Raw genomic sequence first — 13,835 nt, forward strand, 5'->3', positions numbered from 1 at the left:
TAATAATTTGCAGTCTTTACTTAGTAGATGGATATATAATATTAATTGTTGCTAACATCACAGTAATAGAATGCCTACTTAAATGTTCCAAAAAATATCAAGTCTACATTTGATCTAGCTTCCTTGATTTAATTTGCTTATTTATAAGAACTACAGAACATATTGAATTATAATGTGATTATATAGTCTATATAATCCCCACTGTAAACTCAACCGGTCAAAAGAACCCAAGTTAATTTGAAAAAAAAGTGAAACGAAGCGAGGAATGGCGTAAGGTTCAGTTCGTCAAAAGGGATTTAAAATATTAACTTTAAATCTTATTTGAAGATTCACATTTGGGTGTTAACACTTAAAAAAAAGCATGAGGAAATGATTACTATGAAAGGATAAAGGTTGATATGGTGGAAGAGAGAGTTGGTGGTGAGATATGGGGCACAAGGAAGTTCTCTGGGGTAGTGGCAGTTTCAGTTCTTGACATCGATAGTGTCCACTTTAAAATAATTCATAAAACCATATATTTGATTTGTTATCCATTTAATTTATAATAAAAACATTAATTGCTTAACACAGTGCCTGGAGCAAAAACATACAATATATGTTAATGTCTACAGAAATGTTTCGTGTTAATATAGACATGGCTTTATTATTCTGGGTTGACTGTAAGGGAAAGTATTGGCTTTCTGTTTCCAAAAGCAGATGTCTGAGCTTACAAAAAGAAGTGATAAGGTGAATCAGTCGTAATGCCTCATTTGTGTGGAATCATTGAAAGCTTACCCTTTAAATGCCATATCTGTGTTCTTTGTTCTAAAAATGTTTACTGCCTGCATTTATTTTACATTTTGTACTTTGAGTCTTTGAGCCTCAACTATGTCTCTAGTAGGTCATGACTACTTTTTTTTCAGTTTTTTTATCATTCCTCTCAGTTAATCCACAGGAAACAACTCATGTCTCCTTTCGTGTTATTTATTCATCTCTCTGGCAGCCACATCCCATCTTCTTTTAAGTCATTTGTTAGCAGCCAGGTAACCAGATGCTAAACTTGCCTTTACTATCAGTCTCCTCATCAGCATTCAATTCTGTTAACTGGGTTTTGGTAACTATTCCCAAAACTTTTGCCAGGGCTGGGGCTAGTGACTTTTATTTCCTGTGCAAGATGGAAAGGAGTACCAAAATACCTACAGAAAGGATACTTCAATGCACTATTTAAAAAAAATAAACTTATGAAAAAAGAAATTCGCAATAGATTATTAAAATTTTAAATGAGGGGGATTGTTGGGCCAAGCTTACTGTGAGTTAAGTGAGGTGTTCACTCTTGGAATCATAGTACTGGCTTGGATCTGTCTTTATAAAGTTTTGACATCCATGATGGGTTTTTGACATTAATTTAGTGGTCCCTTAAATTTGTACCTCAACATACCTTAGTTGCAGCCCTGCCCATTGATCTATAACAGACCTGTGGGGCTTATTGTTCATTTTCATGCCCTCTTCTGAAATGTCCTGAGGCAGACTACAGCTTCCTGGACAGGGAGAATAGAATTTTGAATGTTGTTGGTTTTCATTAGTATTTTAGAAAAATTTGTTTTCATTGTCCTAGAACCATCCCTTAAATTATACCTGTTAAGTCTTTCCAGATGTTCATGCATTTCTAGAGCAACTGGAAGTCATAAAACTTTTTTGGTAAAAGGGCTTTTTGTAATAATTACAAGGAAGGTGAATACAGGCAAAGTAACCTCCGAATTTTTAATACCTTGATTCTCTCACACCCATGAGAAGTTAATTAGCTACCTGTTTGTCTAGTAGTTGATGTTTTACCAAGTGATCATAATCACATTCTATCTTTAGCTAATATATTCCATTTGCACTGTGTTAGTTTGAAAGGAATAAGAATGGTGCTTTGTTGAAGAAGCCATGATTTTATAGAAAACAAGCCCATGTAAAGCCTTTAGAACATTTGGAGATGTTCTGAATATTAAATTTATCTTCCACAGCAATAGTAGAAATTTCTACATATGACAGCACTTTTAAGATTTAAAATTTACTGTAAAATACAGTAAAATTCATGTTTTTGGTGCCCACTTCTGAGTTTTTAAGCATGGAGCTGTATTTTTTAGTATTTGTATCAGTAACTGAAAACTAGGTTACTTTTAAAACTTGGCCTTCAATTCCTCTTGCTAAACTACCAGAATAACAAAATTTTACTTTGTGTGGCCTGTTCCTATACTTTACCTATATGTTCTGAAATAGAATTTAAGTCTTTTATTGAACAAATGGATAATGCGCTATACTTCTAAGGGTTAAAATTTTAGTACCCTCAACACAATGATAAAGTCTAGTACTTAAATTTCTAAGTTGGCTAAAGGGATTTATTTCCATTAACTGTGGTGAATTGTATTAGCCATCTGTTGGAACATTTAACAAATTTTCTGGCATACTATCTATGTGTGAAGATAACTTATTTTTACTAGGGTGGGTCTGCATTGTTTCCTTCATTGTCAGAGAGCAATGTATTCATGTTTAAACATTTGAATTTCTTATGTGTAAAACTGAAACTTATAAATGAATATTGTTTTTAAACAACAGTAACAGGCATAGAAGGATTAAAGGGATAAAGTATGCCCTTCATCATGCTTGTTTTAGTTTGGTAGATCCTTAGAAATGGAACTCGTGATTTAGTTCCTTATAGTCCTTTAATGCTATCCAGTAGAAACTGATGGGATTACTTAAATTTGTAATCTGTGCAGTTTAGTTTCTTACTAGGTTCTGCATTTTGTGATTTGACTAAGAATGGCAGATTGAAAACATTGTTAACTTTGCATTGAGTATAAAGCCAGGTTAAAACTTTTCTTTAATAGTATTTTTGTTTGTTTGTTTATACTTATTAGCTCATGTTTAAAGTCTTGGTTGTCTGAGCACTCCTGCTTCCATTTTTTCCCCTTTAATTTTAATTAATTTCCTTAATTCAGAATAACCTGTAACGAACTCCCATTTTTCAGTTGACATGTCTAAGATAATGTGGGCAATTCACCTTCCAACTTTTTGTTTATAAGTCCAATCGTAAAAATTAGAGTTGCTTGACCAGACTGGGGACACACAAGAATTTGTAGTAGATGAACTTTTTGGGGGAAGATTTATTTTTATCTATGCATAGAAGAACTAAGGTATAGGCCAGAGGTGCAGGGGGTGAGAGGATTCACCAGACACAGTGGGGAGCAGACAGGTGGATCTACTACTAAAGGGGAGCAGTGGGTAAAAGAGAAGAGATCTGCAGCACCATATGTGGATTAGTTCCCTGGCTGGGACTCAAACTCAGGCCACATGGGCATTAGCACTGAGACAACCACCCACTGTGGTACCAGGGAGACCCTGAACTGACCATAACACCCTTAAGGTGTTAGTTGTGCATTGTTACTTAGTTTTGTTTCTCTTTTTCAGTGATGCCTTCACCATCCTATCCATATCTTCCTGCTTCGATTCCTGCTACTTCTGCTTCTCTACCTATCCCACCACCACCTCCTTTTGAGGTGGGAGAGGCATCAAATTTACCACCACCACCACCACCATATTCCTGTGATCCAAGTGGTAGTGATTTGCCTCAGGGTAAGTAGATTTTGAGGTTTGGGTGTAGATTATTTTGGCCTGAAAATTAAAATAAATTTAAGTACATCTCTATTTGGTTGTCCTATGAGGTAGAGCTGGGACCATATGAAAATTGATCTGAGAGTATAATGCTAGGTAAGTGACCAAGGAAAAGAGCAATTTTAAACTGGGAACTTCTGATATACAATCAGAAAGTGCATGGTTTAGGCTGATATAAGCTGTGCATTTTTTATTTTGTAACTACATATCTGCTCTGAACAAGATTCTCAGCTAGATCTCTTCTTGAAAAGCTGACGTCTCTGTATAAACTTTACCATGTCTTAAAGTCTTACCACAAGTATCTGAAATTGTCAGTCTTTGATATTAAAGATTCTAATTGAATTTTGTGAAGATGTGGAGAGAATTTTTTTGGGGAGTGTGAGGAGGGAGGGTCCTGATCTGCGTTGATTTCACCCTTGTATTCTTGATGTCGATGAAAAGTAAGGAATAGCTTTCTATTGAAAGTTCAGTTTGACAGTATTTTTCAGTAGAGAATTATAGCTGAAAGTCCTGATCTGCGTTGATTTCACCCTTGTATTCTTGATGTCGATGAAAAGTAAGGAATAGCTTTCTATTGAAAGTTCAGTTTGACAGTATTTTTCAGTAGAGAATTATAGCTGAAAGTTGTTTATAGCTTGTTAATATTTTCTTGCTTGTAACAGTTTCTTGATTTTTTTTCTAATCACTTCTGTTTTTTAGCCCCTAAGGAAGACACCAACATCTTTTTGCAACTCCCTTCTGTTCCTTTATTCTACCTTAAAACTTTATCATCTTTATAGAGATGATTCCATCTAGCCCTGGTCTGTGCAGCTTCAGTTAGGTTCTAGCTACCTGCCAGACATGTTTTCATTTGTATTTCATTTCACACTACTGATACTTTTCATCTTTATCTCCTTTCTTTTGTCCAAGCCCTACAGAACATTGACTCTTCTTGATTTCCCATTTCAGCCTTATTCTGCCTAATCTAAACACCTGATATCTTTCCTCCTCTACAGTTGCTTACCTACCCCCGCCTAAGATTTACTCAATATCTCATAATGCTGATTTTGTATGTTCCAGGATTTTGTTACGAAAATACTCAAATACATCGGAAATTTGAACTTACATTTTAAGCTGAATATTTAGCTGTCCACTTACATTCTATCATTAACATTTAACTATACTTGCTTTATCACTTATCTGTGTTTCCCTCTGTCTCTGCCAACTAATCCATCTTATATTTGGTGCATTTCAAAGTAAATTGTGGATATCATCATAGATCCCCTTAAAAAGTTCAGCACACATATCATTAACTAGTTTGGTTATTTTTTTTTTTTTTTGATTGTGAAGTTTACATACACATCTTAAATGTACTCTGTTGGGTTTTGACAAATAAATGCATATCACTTATGTAACTCAGATTCCCACTGAGCTGTTTAAAGTAATTCTGTATTTTCAGACTGCTCATGTTCCTTCTTGTCTTGGCCAAATCAATCTCTACTTCCCTCCAGAATCTGATTATTTTCTGCCGTAGTTTTGCCTGTTTTGGAATTTCATATAAACATAATCACGTAGATAAACTCTTTGTGAAGAGCTTCTTAAACTCAGCATTATGTTTTTGAGTCTTCTATTTTGCTGCATTTATTAGTCCACTTGCTTTTATTGCTAAGGAGTATTTCATTGTATGAATATTTGAGATTTAGTCCATTCTCATGTTAATGAAATTCTGGCCTATTTGCAGTTTAGAACTGTTATGAACATTCTTGTAGAAGTTTTTGTAAACATAGGCTTCCATTTCCCTTAGAGTAGAATTGCAGTCACATGTGCGTGTGTGCGGGTAGCTGTATGTATGTTTAGTTCTATAAGAAACTGCTACTCATTTTCCCAAAGCCTTTAACTTGGTTATTCTGTTCAAATTCTGTATCTACTTTCCCATTAATTTTCTGTTTAAATACAATTATTTTTACCATACTCACTCCTCCACACACCCCGGTGAATTTCAGATTGCTGTTTTTAAGTTCTTATATTTCTTTCTTGTACCTTTTAACAGTTAAGATACATTTCACATGCCATAAAAAGTCAGTTGGGGAAAAAAAAAGTCAGTTGGGTTTGCTTGTTTGTTTAGTATTTTCACAAACATGAGCAACCGGCATCACTATCTGATTGCTGAACATTTTTATCCTCTCCCCCTCCCGCCAAAGAACTTACTTATTAGCATCTACTCATTTCCTCCTGGCCCTGGCAAGCACACTGATCTACTTTTCCTCACTCCAGCTTGGCCTATTCTGAGCATTTCATGTAAATGCACTCAGAGCCTGTGTGCTCTTTTGTGACTGTGCTCTTTTGTGATCGTGTCACTTAATCATTTCAAGGTTCATCATGTGCCAACATTTCATATTTTATAACTAATATTCCAACTTTATGGCTATACTTTATGTATTGTTAACATTTTGGTGGATATTTGGTTGTTTCCACTTTTATTATTGTGAATCGTACTGTTACTGATATTTTTATACAAGTTTTTTATGGAAGTATGTATATACCAAGAAGTGGGATTCACATGCTCTTTTGAATTTTATCTTTTCTTATTTATCTTGGGTACTAGACTTTATACTGATTTCTATGTGATAGTAAAAGCATCAAACTTGTGTTTTGAAGGTAGCACTCTATATTTGTATGCATCAGTGTTCTTTAAATTTAGAGAGTATTTCTGAGTTTTTGTAGAACATACTGTATTATAGGAATATATGTGCCTCTCAGGTAGAGATATTATTGGAATGTTTGGATTTCTCTTTGTGAAATATTTAATTAAATTCTATATTGGAAGAAATGTTATCATCTTGGATATAACTTATTTATCTTGCTCATTGCCTCCTCTTTTGGACTTCCAGTGGTGGTATAATCATGTAAGATAAAAAGAAGATGAAGTGTTTTGTATAGTGCATGCTGTCTCAGACTCCACTAGTCACAGCTTTGTTACTATATAGTTTTCTTATTTGAAGACCAATATAATTATTTTTCATTTGTATTTTATATAAGTCTATTTTTACATCATTTTGTGAATTTTTTCATCTCAGTTGTAATCCCTGTGGGCTTCCCATCACCAAATCACCCTGTGCCATCACCATAGTCCAGTGCATTTCCCTTCCCCCAACTGTTTTTGATTCCACTCCCCACTCCACCCCCATGAAATATCTCTGGTATATAGCTGTTCATTATTATTATTTTCTCGCCTGGAAGATCAATATAATTATTTTTTAAGATTTATTTATGCATACAAGAATTGGGATACAGGCCAGAGGTGCAAGAGGGTGAGAGAATTCACCAGAGTCAGAGTGGGGAGCAGAACAGGCAGATTGATTGAAATATACTGCTGAAGGGAACAGTGGATGAAACAGAAGAAATCTACTGGACCATGTGGGTTACCTCTCTGGCCAGGTATTGAACTCAGTGCTGCAGTGGCTGCAGATAGCTTCATAGTGCTGCAACTTAACCCCTTGTACCACCAAAGATGCCTCAATATGACTATTTAATAGTAATCACATTAAAATTTAAGTCTTCAGACAGGCAAGAAAATGCTTTTACTTGGTTCTTAATATTAGCAGAGTGATATTCTTGTAACTTGTCTAATGTTAAGAACAGAAATAAACTATTTGGTGATTAAATCTTGGATTAGAGAATAATCTGATCCTTAGAATTGATAAGGGTGGTACTGATGAGGGACAATTGTATTTGTACTTACCTTAATAAAGCTAAAAGAGAAACTATGTTCGTTCTAATTGCTAATGTCATCCAGTCATTAAATTTAACATTTTTTAATTTTAGATACAAAAGTTTTGCAGTACTATTTCAATCTGGGATTGCAGGTAAGAGTCATGTTGGAATTGCTTTGATGAACTGTATTAAAGTTATAATCAGGCTCTTGAATTTTAAAATCCAGTGACACTGAAGGGTCTAAAAGCTTTACTTCTTTTTATGTAAGGTGTTTCTGAAGATATAAAGGTCATTTTTCTACTTTAGCCTCCCCATACTTCAGTTTTTCTTATATAAAAATAGTTGTGAAATTATATTGAGTGTGAACTTTAACTAGCACAACTTTAGCACCATCAATCTCCATTTTTGTATTATGTGCCAAACTTTGACTGTTTTTCTATTTTGAAATAATAAATTGATTATTCTACTTAGAAAATTTATGTGACCACCCCTGCATTTTATGTGAAATGTAGACTAAGTGATAATGTAAAAAGTGGTATTGCATGGTTTTTGTTCTTTTTTTTTTTTTTTGGCATTTTTGACTAATGCTTTTAAATATTTCTACTGAAGTGCATCTTTATTTTACATACTTTTTAGTATTTGGAACTATAGCTCTTTGCCTCCTGGTGTTGTTACCATAGTTCATCTACCACCAAAGCTTTCTCTGTGGTGTGAGATATTTAACAATATGAATTTTTTTTCTTCAAATCTTTCATAGCCTGAGACTATTGCCTATATGGTTTTCCATCATGAATACAACATAATTCCCTGTTGTTGTGTATTTAGATTACTCTGTGTTTTTGCTTTTATTTATTTATTTTTTTTAAAATTGAGATAGTGTTGGCTTATAGCACAGTATATGACTTAAGGATGCAGGTCCCCACCTTCAGATGTGTGTTATCCTACCACACCTACCACTAAAGACCCAAAATCCTCCACTGTAGTCAGTTAGGTCCTCTTTCTCGTTTGTTCCTCACTCTTCCCCTCTTATTTCTCAGTTCTCAGTTAAGATTTGTTTGGGTTTATTTTTTCTTTTCCTTTGTCTTGTTTTTTTATATTCCATTTATGAATGAAGTCATCTGGTATTTGTCTTTCTCCTATTTTCAGTTAGCATAATTCTCATGTTCATTCATGTGTACAGGCCATTGTGTATATTTCCCTTCAGATGCATTCCTAAAAGAATTTCTTTGTTCAAATATGAAATACAGATGCTGCAAAAGATCTTAATATAGTAGATAATAGATTTTCTATGTCTGTTTTTTCCCCAAGTGTTATCACCACAACTACTGGCACTCCATGGTCTATATACCACAGATGCAGCAGCAACAGCACCTGCATATAGAGAATTGTCCCATTTATACTGAGCCACCTCCTATTGTAGATCAAACAGTTCCTCACTTGTATAATGAGGTGGGCAGACAAGATGGCACACCAGTAGAAGCATCAGCAAATGGTGAGTAACAAGATTTCCTTTGGAAAAGATGACTGGATTTTATTCTGTGTAATCTAATAATGGGCTTCACAGGTTTCATTAGATCCATATATTAGATCAACATTTCTCAAAATGTGATGCACGGACACCTTGTCCCTAAAATCCTGTTAAGGGATTCATGACGCCAGAAGTATTTTTCATAATACACAGGTAATATTTGTCCCTTTCATTGTGTTGCATTTCAGTTGAAGGAACAAAAATCAGTGCTCTCTAAATCTGCTGGTAACTAAACACAAAACAAGATGGGGGCGCTAAAATATGCTAGTAATCAGTATCTTCCTCTCTGCCACAAACTTGTGATACAGAAATGCCAGCTTTTATTTTATCAAAGGCATTCGTAGTTTTACTAAAATTTTATACTTGCATAATTGTTCTCAACCTTGGATTCGTGAAGTTCTGAGCTGAACTAGCTGACTTGAAAGAATGATAGGTAAACCATAGTTGTTCAGACTGGAAAATGTGGCAGACATTTTCTCAAGTATCTCAAATGAGCAGTGTGAGCCTCTCATTTCAGTAACAACGGATAGTATTTTTTGCCAAAGATAAAAAACATACAATTTTGTAAGTCTTATCTGCCTCCATTACCTTGACAGCTACCTGATACTCAGCACTTCTCATAAATTAGATGGGGCTATTAATTTAATGAATGACATTTTTTACATTATGTAATGAAATATGCCAACATTTGGGAGATCTTTTAACTTGGTTATATTATGATGAAAACCGTTCCCCAATTTCTAATGCACAAAGTTACCTATGTATGATTTTGTTAAAAATTTTAACCAGAATGGAAGGTACAGCAATGAATTTTAAGGTGTGAAAAGTTCACAATGCTATTTACCTACTTTTAATCTAACCTCAAAGAAATCCTGAATTATCTGAAATGGCTAGTTATTATAAAAAAGTTCATGTTTCCAACTATATGGATTTAATGAAACCAGATTTTCTTCATATACTTCAACCAAAACAATAATAAGTTATAGAAATAGACCTGAGAATCCAGTTGTCTTCTATTAAGCCATATATAGGTATTTGTACAAGTGTAAAATAATGCCACTTGTTTGACATTTTTTTTGGAGGGGGGAAATGAACTAAATTTTCAAGAAATTTTATTTGCATTAATATAGATTGGCTTATTTATTTGAATTAATATTTCTAATATTAATATTAATATTAATTTGTAATGGTAAAATATTAAGATGATCCACATAAACAAAAAGTTACTTGGGGTTCTGAATGTATTGGGAGCCTGAGGCCAAAATCAGAGATACTGTACTAGACTGTGGGGATGGTTGCTCTCTAAGCTCACAGTATAATAGATGGGGAGATATATAGAAGATTTTAAATAAGGTCTTTGGGCTGTCCTTCTTGGCATCAGCAGAAGATAGGAGAAATTCAGCTAACCTAACCAAATCTATGTCCCATTCTATCACTAGAATTTGGTGGTTGTATCAGAGCCAAGTTTTTTAGCTTCCCTATGCCTGATTTTCTGTAAAGTGGAGATACTTTATCTGTCAAAGTTGTTACAGGAACTAAATGTACAATCATGTACCATTTAATAATGTTTTGGTCAAAGACAGTCCGCATGTATAGTCCCCGAGTTCCTCTTTCCTAAAAATGACTTAAGAGCATTTTATACTGGCAACAGCCTCATACGTCTCATGTTTATTGTGTCTCTTGAAAGCACCATTTTCCCTTGTGCTTGATTTAATCTGTGTCATTTTATTTTCTTCCCCTAAGTGTACGTAAAGTTCACTGCCAGTGTTGCCAGCAAAAGGCCATATCTAATGACTGACCTAGAAACAAAATTAAAAGTGATTAGGAAAGTGGAAAGACAGTGATAGTTATTGCTCCCCAGTCAGGCATGTCCCATTCCATCATAGCTATGGTCTTGAAAAACAAGGACAAAGAAACAGAAGCTGTTAATGTAGCTGCTTCATTGAAAACATTAGACTTGCAAGAAGTCAAAAGAGCCTCTATCAGATATGGTGAAATTTCTAATGACCTAAATTGAAGACCAGAGTTAGAAGCATAGCCTTTGCCAACACCATGAATGACTATCATGACCAAAGCAAAAAGTTAACTGAAAGAAAAGCTGAGCCTGCCTATCATGTCAGATATACTGCTAGCTTGGAGTGGTTTAAACAATTCAAGAACTGCTACTCATTGCATAATGTGAAAGTGAGTGGTGAGACTGCAAGGGCTGGTGGAAGACAGCTAAAGAATTTTTTGAAACTCTTGATAAGCTAATTTTGGGGAGTAGTAACTTGCCAGAGCTTATCTTTAGTGTGGGTGAAACCTCACTGTTCTGAATAGATGCCTGAAAGGACTTTCATAAGTAGGCCAAGTCAGTGCCTGCCTTCAAGGCTTTAAAGGCAGGATAACAGTCCCATTTGGGGGCAATTTTGCAGGCTGCAAATTGAAACCCTTTGTGATCAGGCACCGTGAGAACCCCCAGGCTTTCAAGCATTTCAATAAACATGCTACTAGTGTACTATAGGAGTAATAAGAACTCATGGATGACCCAGCTCCTCTTCCCTTCTTAATTGCTCTGCCAGTAAAATGGAAATACTGTTTAGAGATTTGAACATACCTTTCAGGTTTTGCATATTTATTCACACACACACGTATATAATATGTTCATAGATTTGTTTATGTATAAGTATACCTGTTTAATATATATTTCATGTGTTTATATGTACACTTCTCTATAAACATAGATACACTTTTATTGTAACTCACATTTGAATCACTAAACAAGTGTCTATGCAGGAGAAAGGTGAATAGAGAACAGGAGCAAAGGTAAAATTAAGACTGGGCCTCAACTCCCCACCCAGATTCACTCCTTACACTGAGGTCTCAAATCACAAAGATTATGTTGTTTTGGTAAGAGCATCCTCGATGGTTTTCAGACCTATTTCAACACACGGCATGTCTTCATCCAGTCTGTTCATCACTCTGTCACAGAGGAAGGAACTGGATAGACTCTACCCAAGACTTCATGGTTTCCTGGCACAGGATCACTGTCTTTCTTACCTGTTTCCTTCCTGATTTTTTGGCTAACATGTGAATCCGTCCTTTGGCATACTTCCAGTGCCAGTACCTCCCCTTGAAGACTAAGCCTTGCCCTCAGGGTCTGGCTCTCCATTTGGAGGAAAACTTTGGACACATGTATAAACCTTGGGAGGGGGACTCTAATTGAACTGAGTAGCTTTCCTAACAGACAAATGTTAGGAAAGCAGATTTCCTTTCTCTTCTTCCTTTTCCCCCCAAGCAATTAGTGGTTCTTGAATGTTTGCATTGTAGAATCTCATTCCTGGTGTGATGTGGCCCATAGTGGTGCAAATTAAAAGTATCAACCTATATTGCATTTTTTTTAAAGCTCACTTTTACAGAGCTATTTTTATTTGTATAAGCCATGAGATCATGGCATTGTTATTTTCACAGGAGTGAATCTAAGTTATCCAAGTAATGAAGAATTTCTTTTTTAACATTTATATAGTTGCTATAGAAAGGTCAGAACAACATTTATTTCCTCTGAAACTAACTCAAGATAGCAAAATTACAGTAAAATTAAAATGATGCTGGGGACTTAATAACATTCAAGAGTTGCACTTGGTTTTCGGTATGCTCTTCCGAATACCTATCCATATAGTTGGGTCTATATTGAAAAGTCTACATAGACAGTAGAGATTTTAATTGTTATGAGGTTATACAGAAATGGTTATTTGGGTGATACTTGTTATACTGGATAACTTATGGATAACTTCATTGTTACCAATTCTCAGAAGAACTTAATTTCTTAGGACTCTAGAGAATATTTATATAGTTCCTGGTATTAGATCATTCCAAGAAGATAGCTATCGCTAGATAGAATACATTTGACACATTATATAGACATTTAAATTTTTAACATTAGGGTATTTATATGGAATGCTTTGTTTGGTGACTTATTTTAATCACTCATCTAAAGTGCTTGTGCTACAATTATTGTGACCTTTTTCTATATTTAGTGTAAGATTTTATCACCGGTAAGAAAATCGCTTTATGTTGGTGTTTTAGTGGAACTGTATATAGTGTTGTGTGTGCATTCTTTGTTTCAGGTACATTTCCAAATGCTGATCCTGCAAGTGTCCCTCAAGGAACAGTCTATTATCCAGTGATGCCAGATCCCTATGGGCAGCCACCTCTGCCGGGATTTGATTCCTGCATTCCTGTTGTGCCAGATTATACCTGTGTTGCACCCTGGCATCATCCAGTTGGTGCAGCATATGGTGGTTCTCCTGTTCATGGGGCTGTGAATCCTGGACCAGTTGGTTATATTGCTTCACCTTCCTCAGCTTCCCATTATGTACCTCAGAATATGTAACATTTAGCAGTATGAAGTATTCTTGAAATGCTATTTTTCTTGCTGTTTTTTAATTTTAAAAATTTTGTTAGCATTTAAGTGATTTATATAAAGTAGTTACTATTATATCTGCCTTTAAGATTATCTTTTCTTTTGATTTAAAATAAAGGGCTGTTACTTTGAGCTTTGAATAAGGAAATTGAGATGGATATGCAACTAGCTCCTATTGAACATCCCTGTCATTGAGCTGCTGTCATATCCACCAGCTTCTCAACTTTGTATTAGTTGATGGTACCAGTTAATAAAAGGAATGACATCTGAACTATTTCCTTGGTTCTGATGTCAGACATTCTATTAAACAATGCAAAATTGGAATGACTACCATTTTTTTCTAGATTATATAAAACATCAAAACCAAGAGCCTTTGCTTCTGGATGACTGTCTTGATATTAAATGAGAGACCTCTTTAAGTTTCTTAAGAACTGTCTGAACCGAGTTGTGTTCTCTGATACTAATCAGTTTTGAAGGCACATGGTGTTCTGCTTTAGATTTACCACATATGTTATTGTTTAATACTGAATTTATGTAACTTTTACTGCACAGTATTGAATTGGTGTCCTTTGCACA

General features: G+C 34.9%; 1 protein-coding gene across 1 annotated transcript in view; it reads left to right on the forward strand.

The window, feature by feature from the left end:
- LOC101634247 (putative bifunctional UDP-N-acetylglucosamine transferase and deubiquitinase ALG13) overlaps positions 1 to 13,835 on the forward strand; it is a 43,224-nt gene extending 29,389 nt beyond the window's left edge. Inside the window, exons 21-24 of the mRNA XM_012727235.1 lie at positions 3,433 to 3,597; positions 7,441 to 7,481; positions 8,638 to 8,821; positions 12,964 to 13,835. Coding sequence (XP_012582689.1) covers positions 3,433 to 3,597; positions 7,441 to 7,481; positions 8,638 to 8,821; positions 12,964 to 13,229 — 656 coding nt within the window. The 3' untranslated portion in view covers positions 13,230 to 13,835. The remainder of the gene's footprint in view (positions 1 to 3,432; positions 3,598 to 7,440; positions 7,482 to 8,637; positions 8,822 to 12,963) is intronic.

The sequence above is a fragment of the Condylura cristata genome, unplaced genomic scaffold, assembly GCF_000260355.1.
Source record: "Condylura cristata isolate star-nosed mole 26May11 unplaced genomic scaffold, ConCri1.0 scaffold00019, whole genome shotgun sequence".
Taxonomy (NCBI): domain Eukaryota; kingdom Metazoa; phylum Chordata; class Mammalia; order Eulipotyphla; family Talpidae; genus Condylura; species Condylura cristata.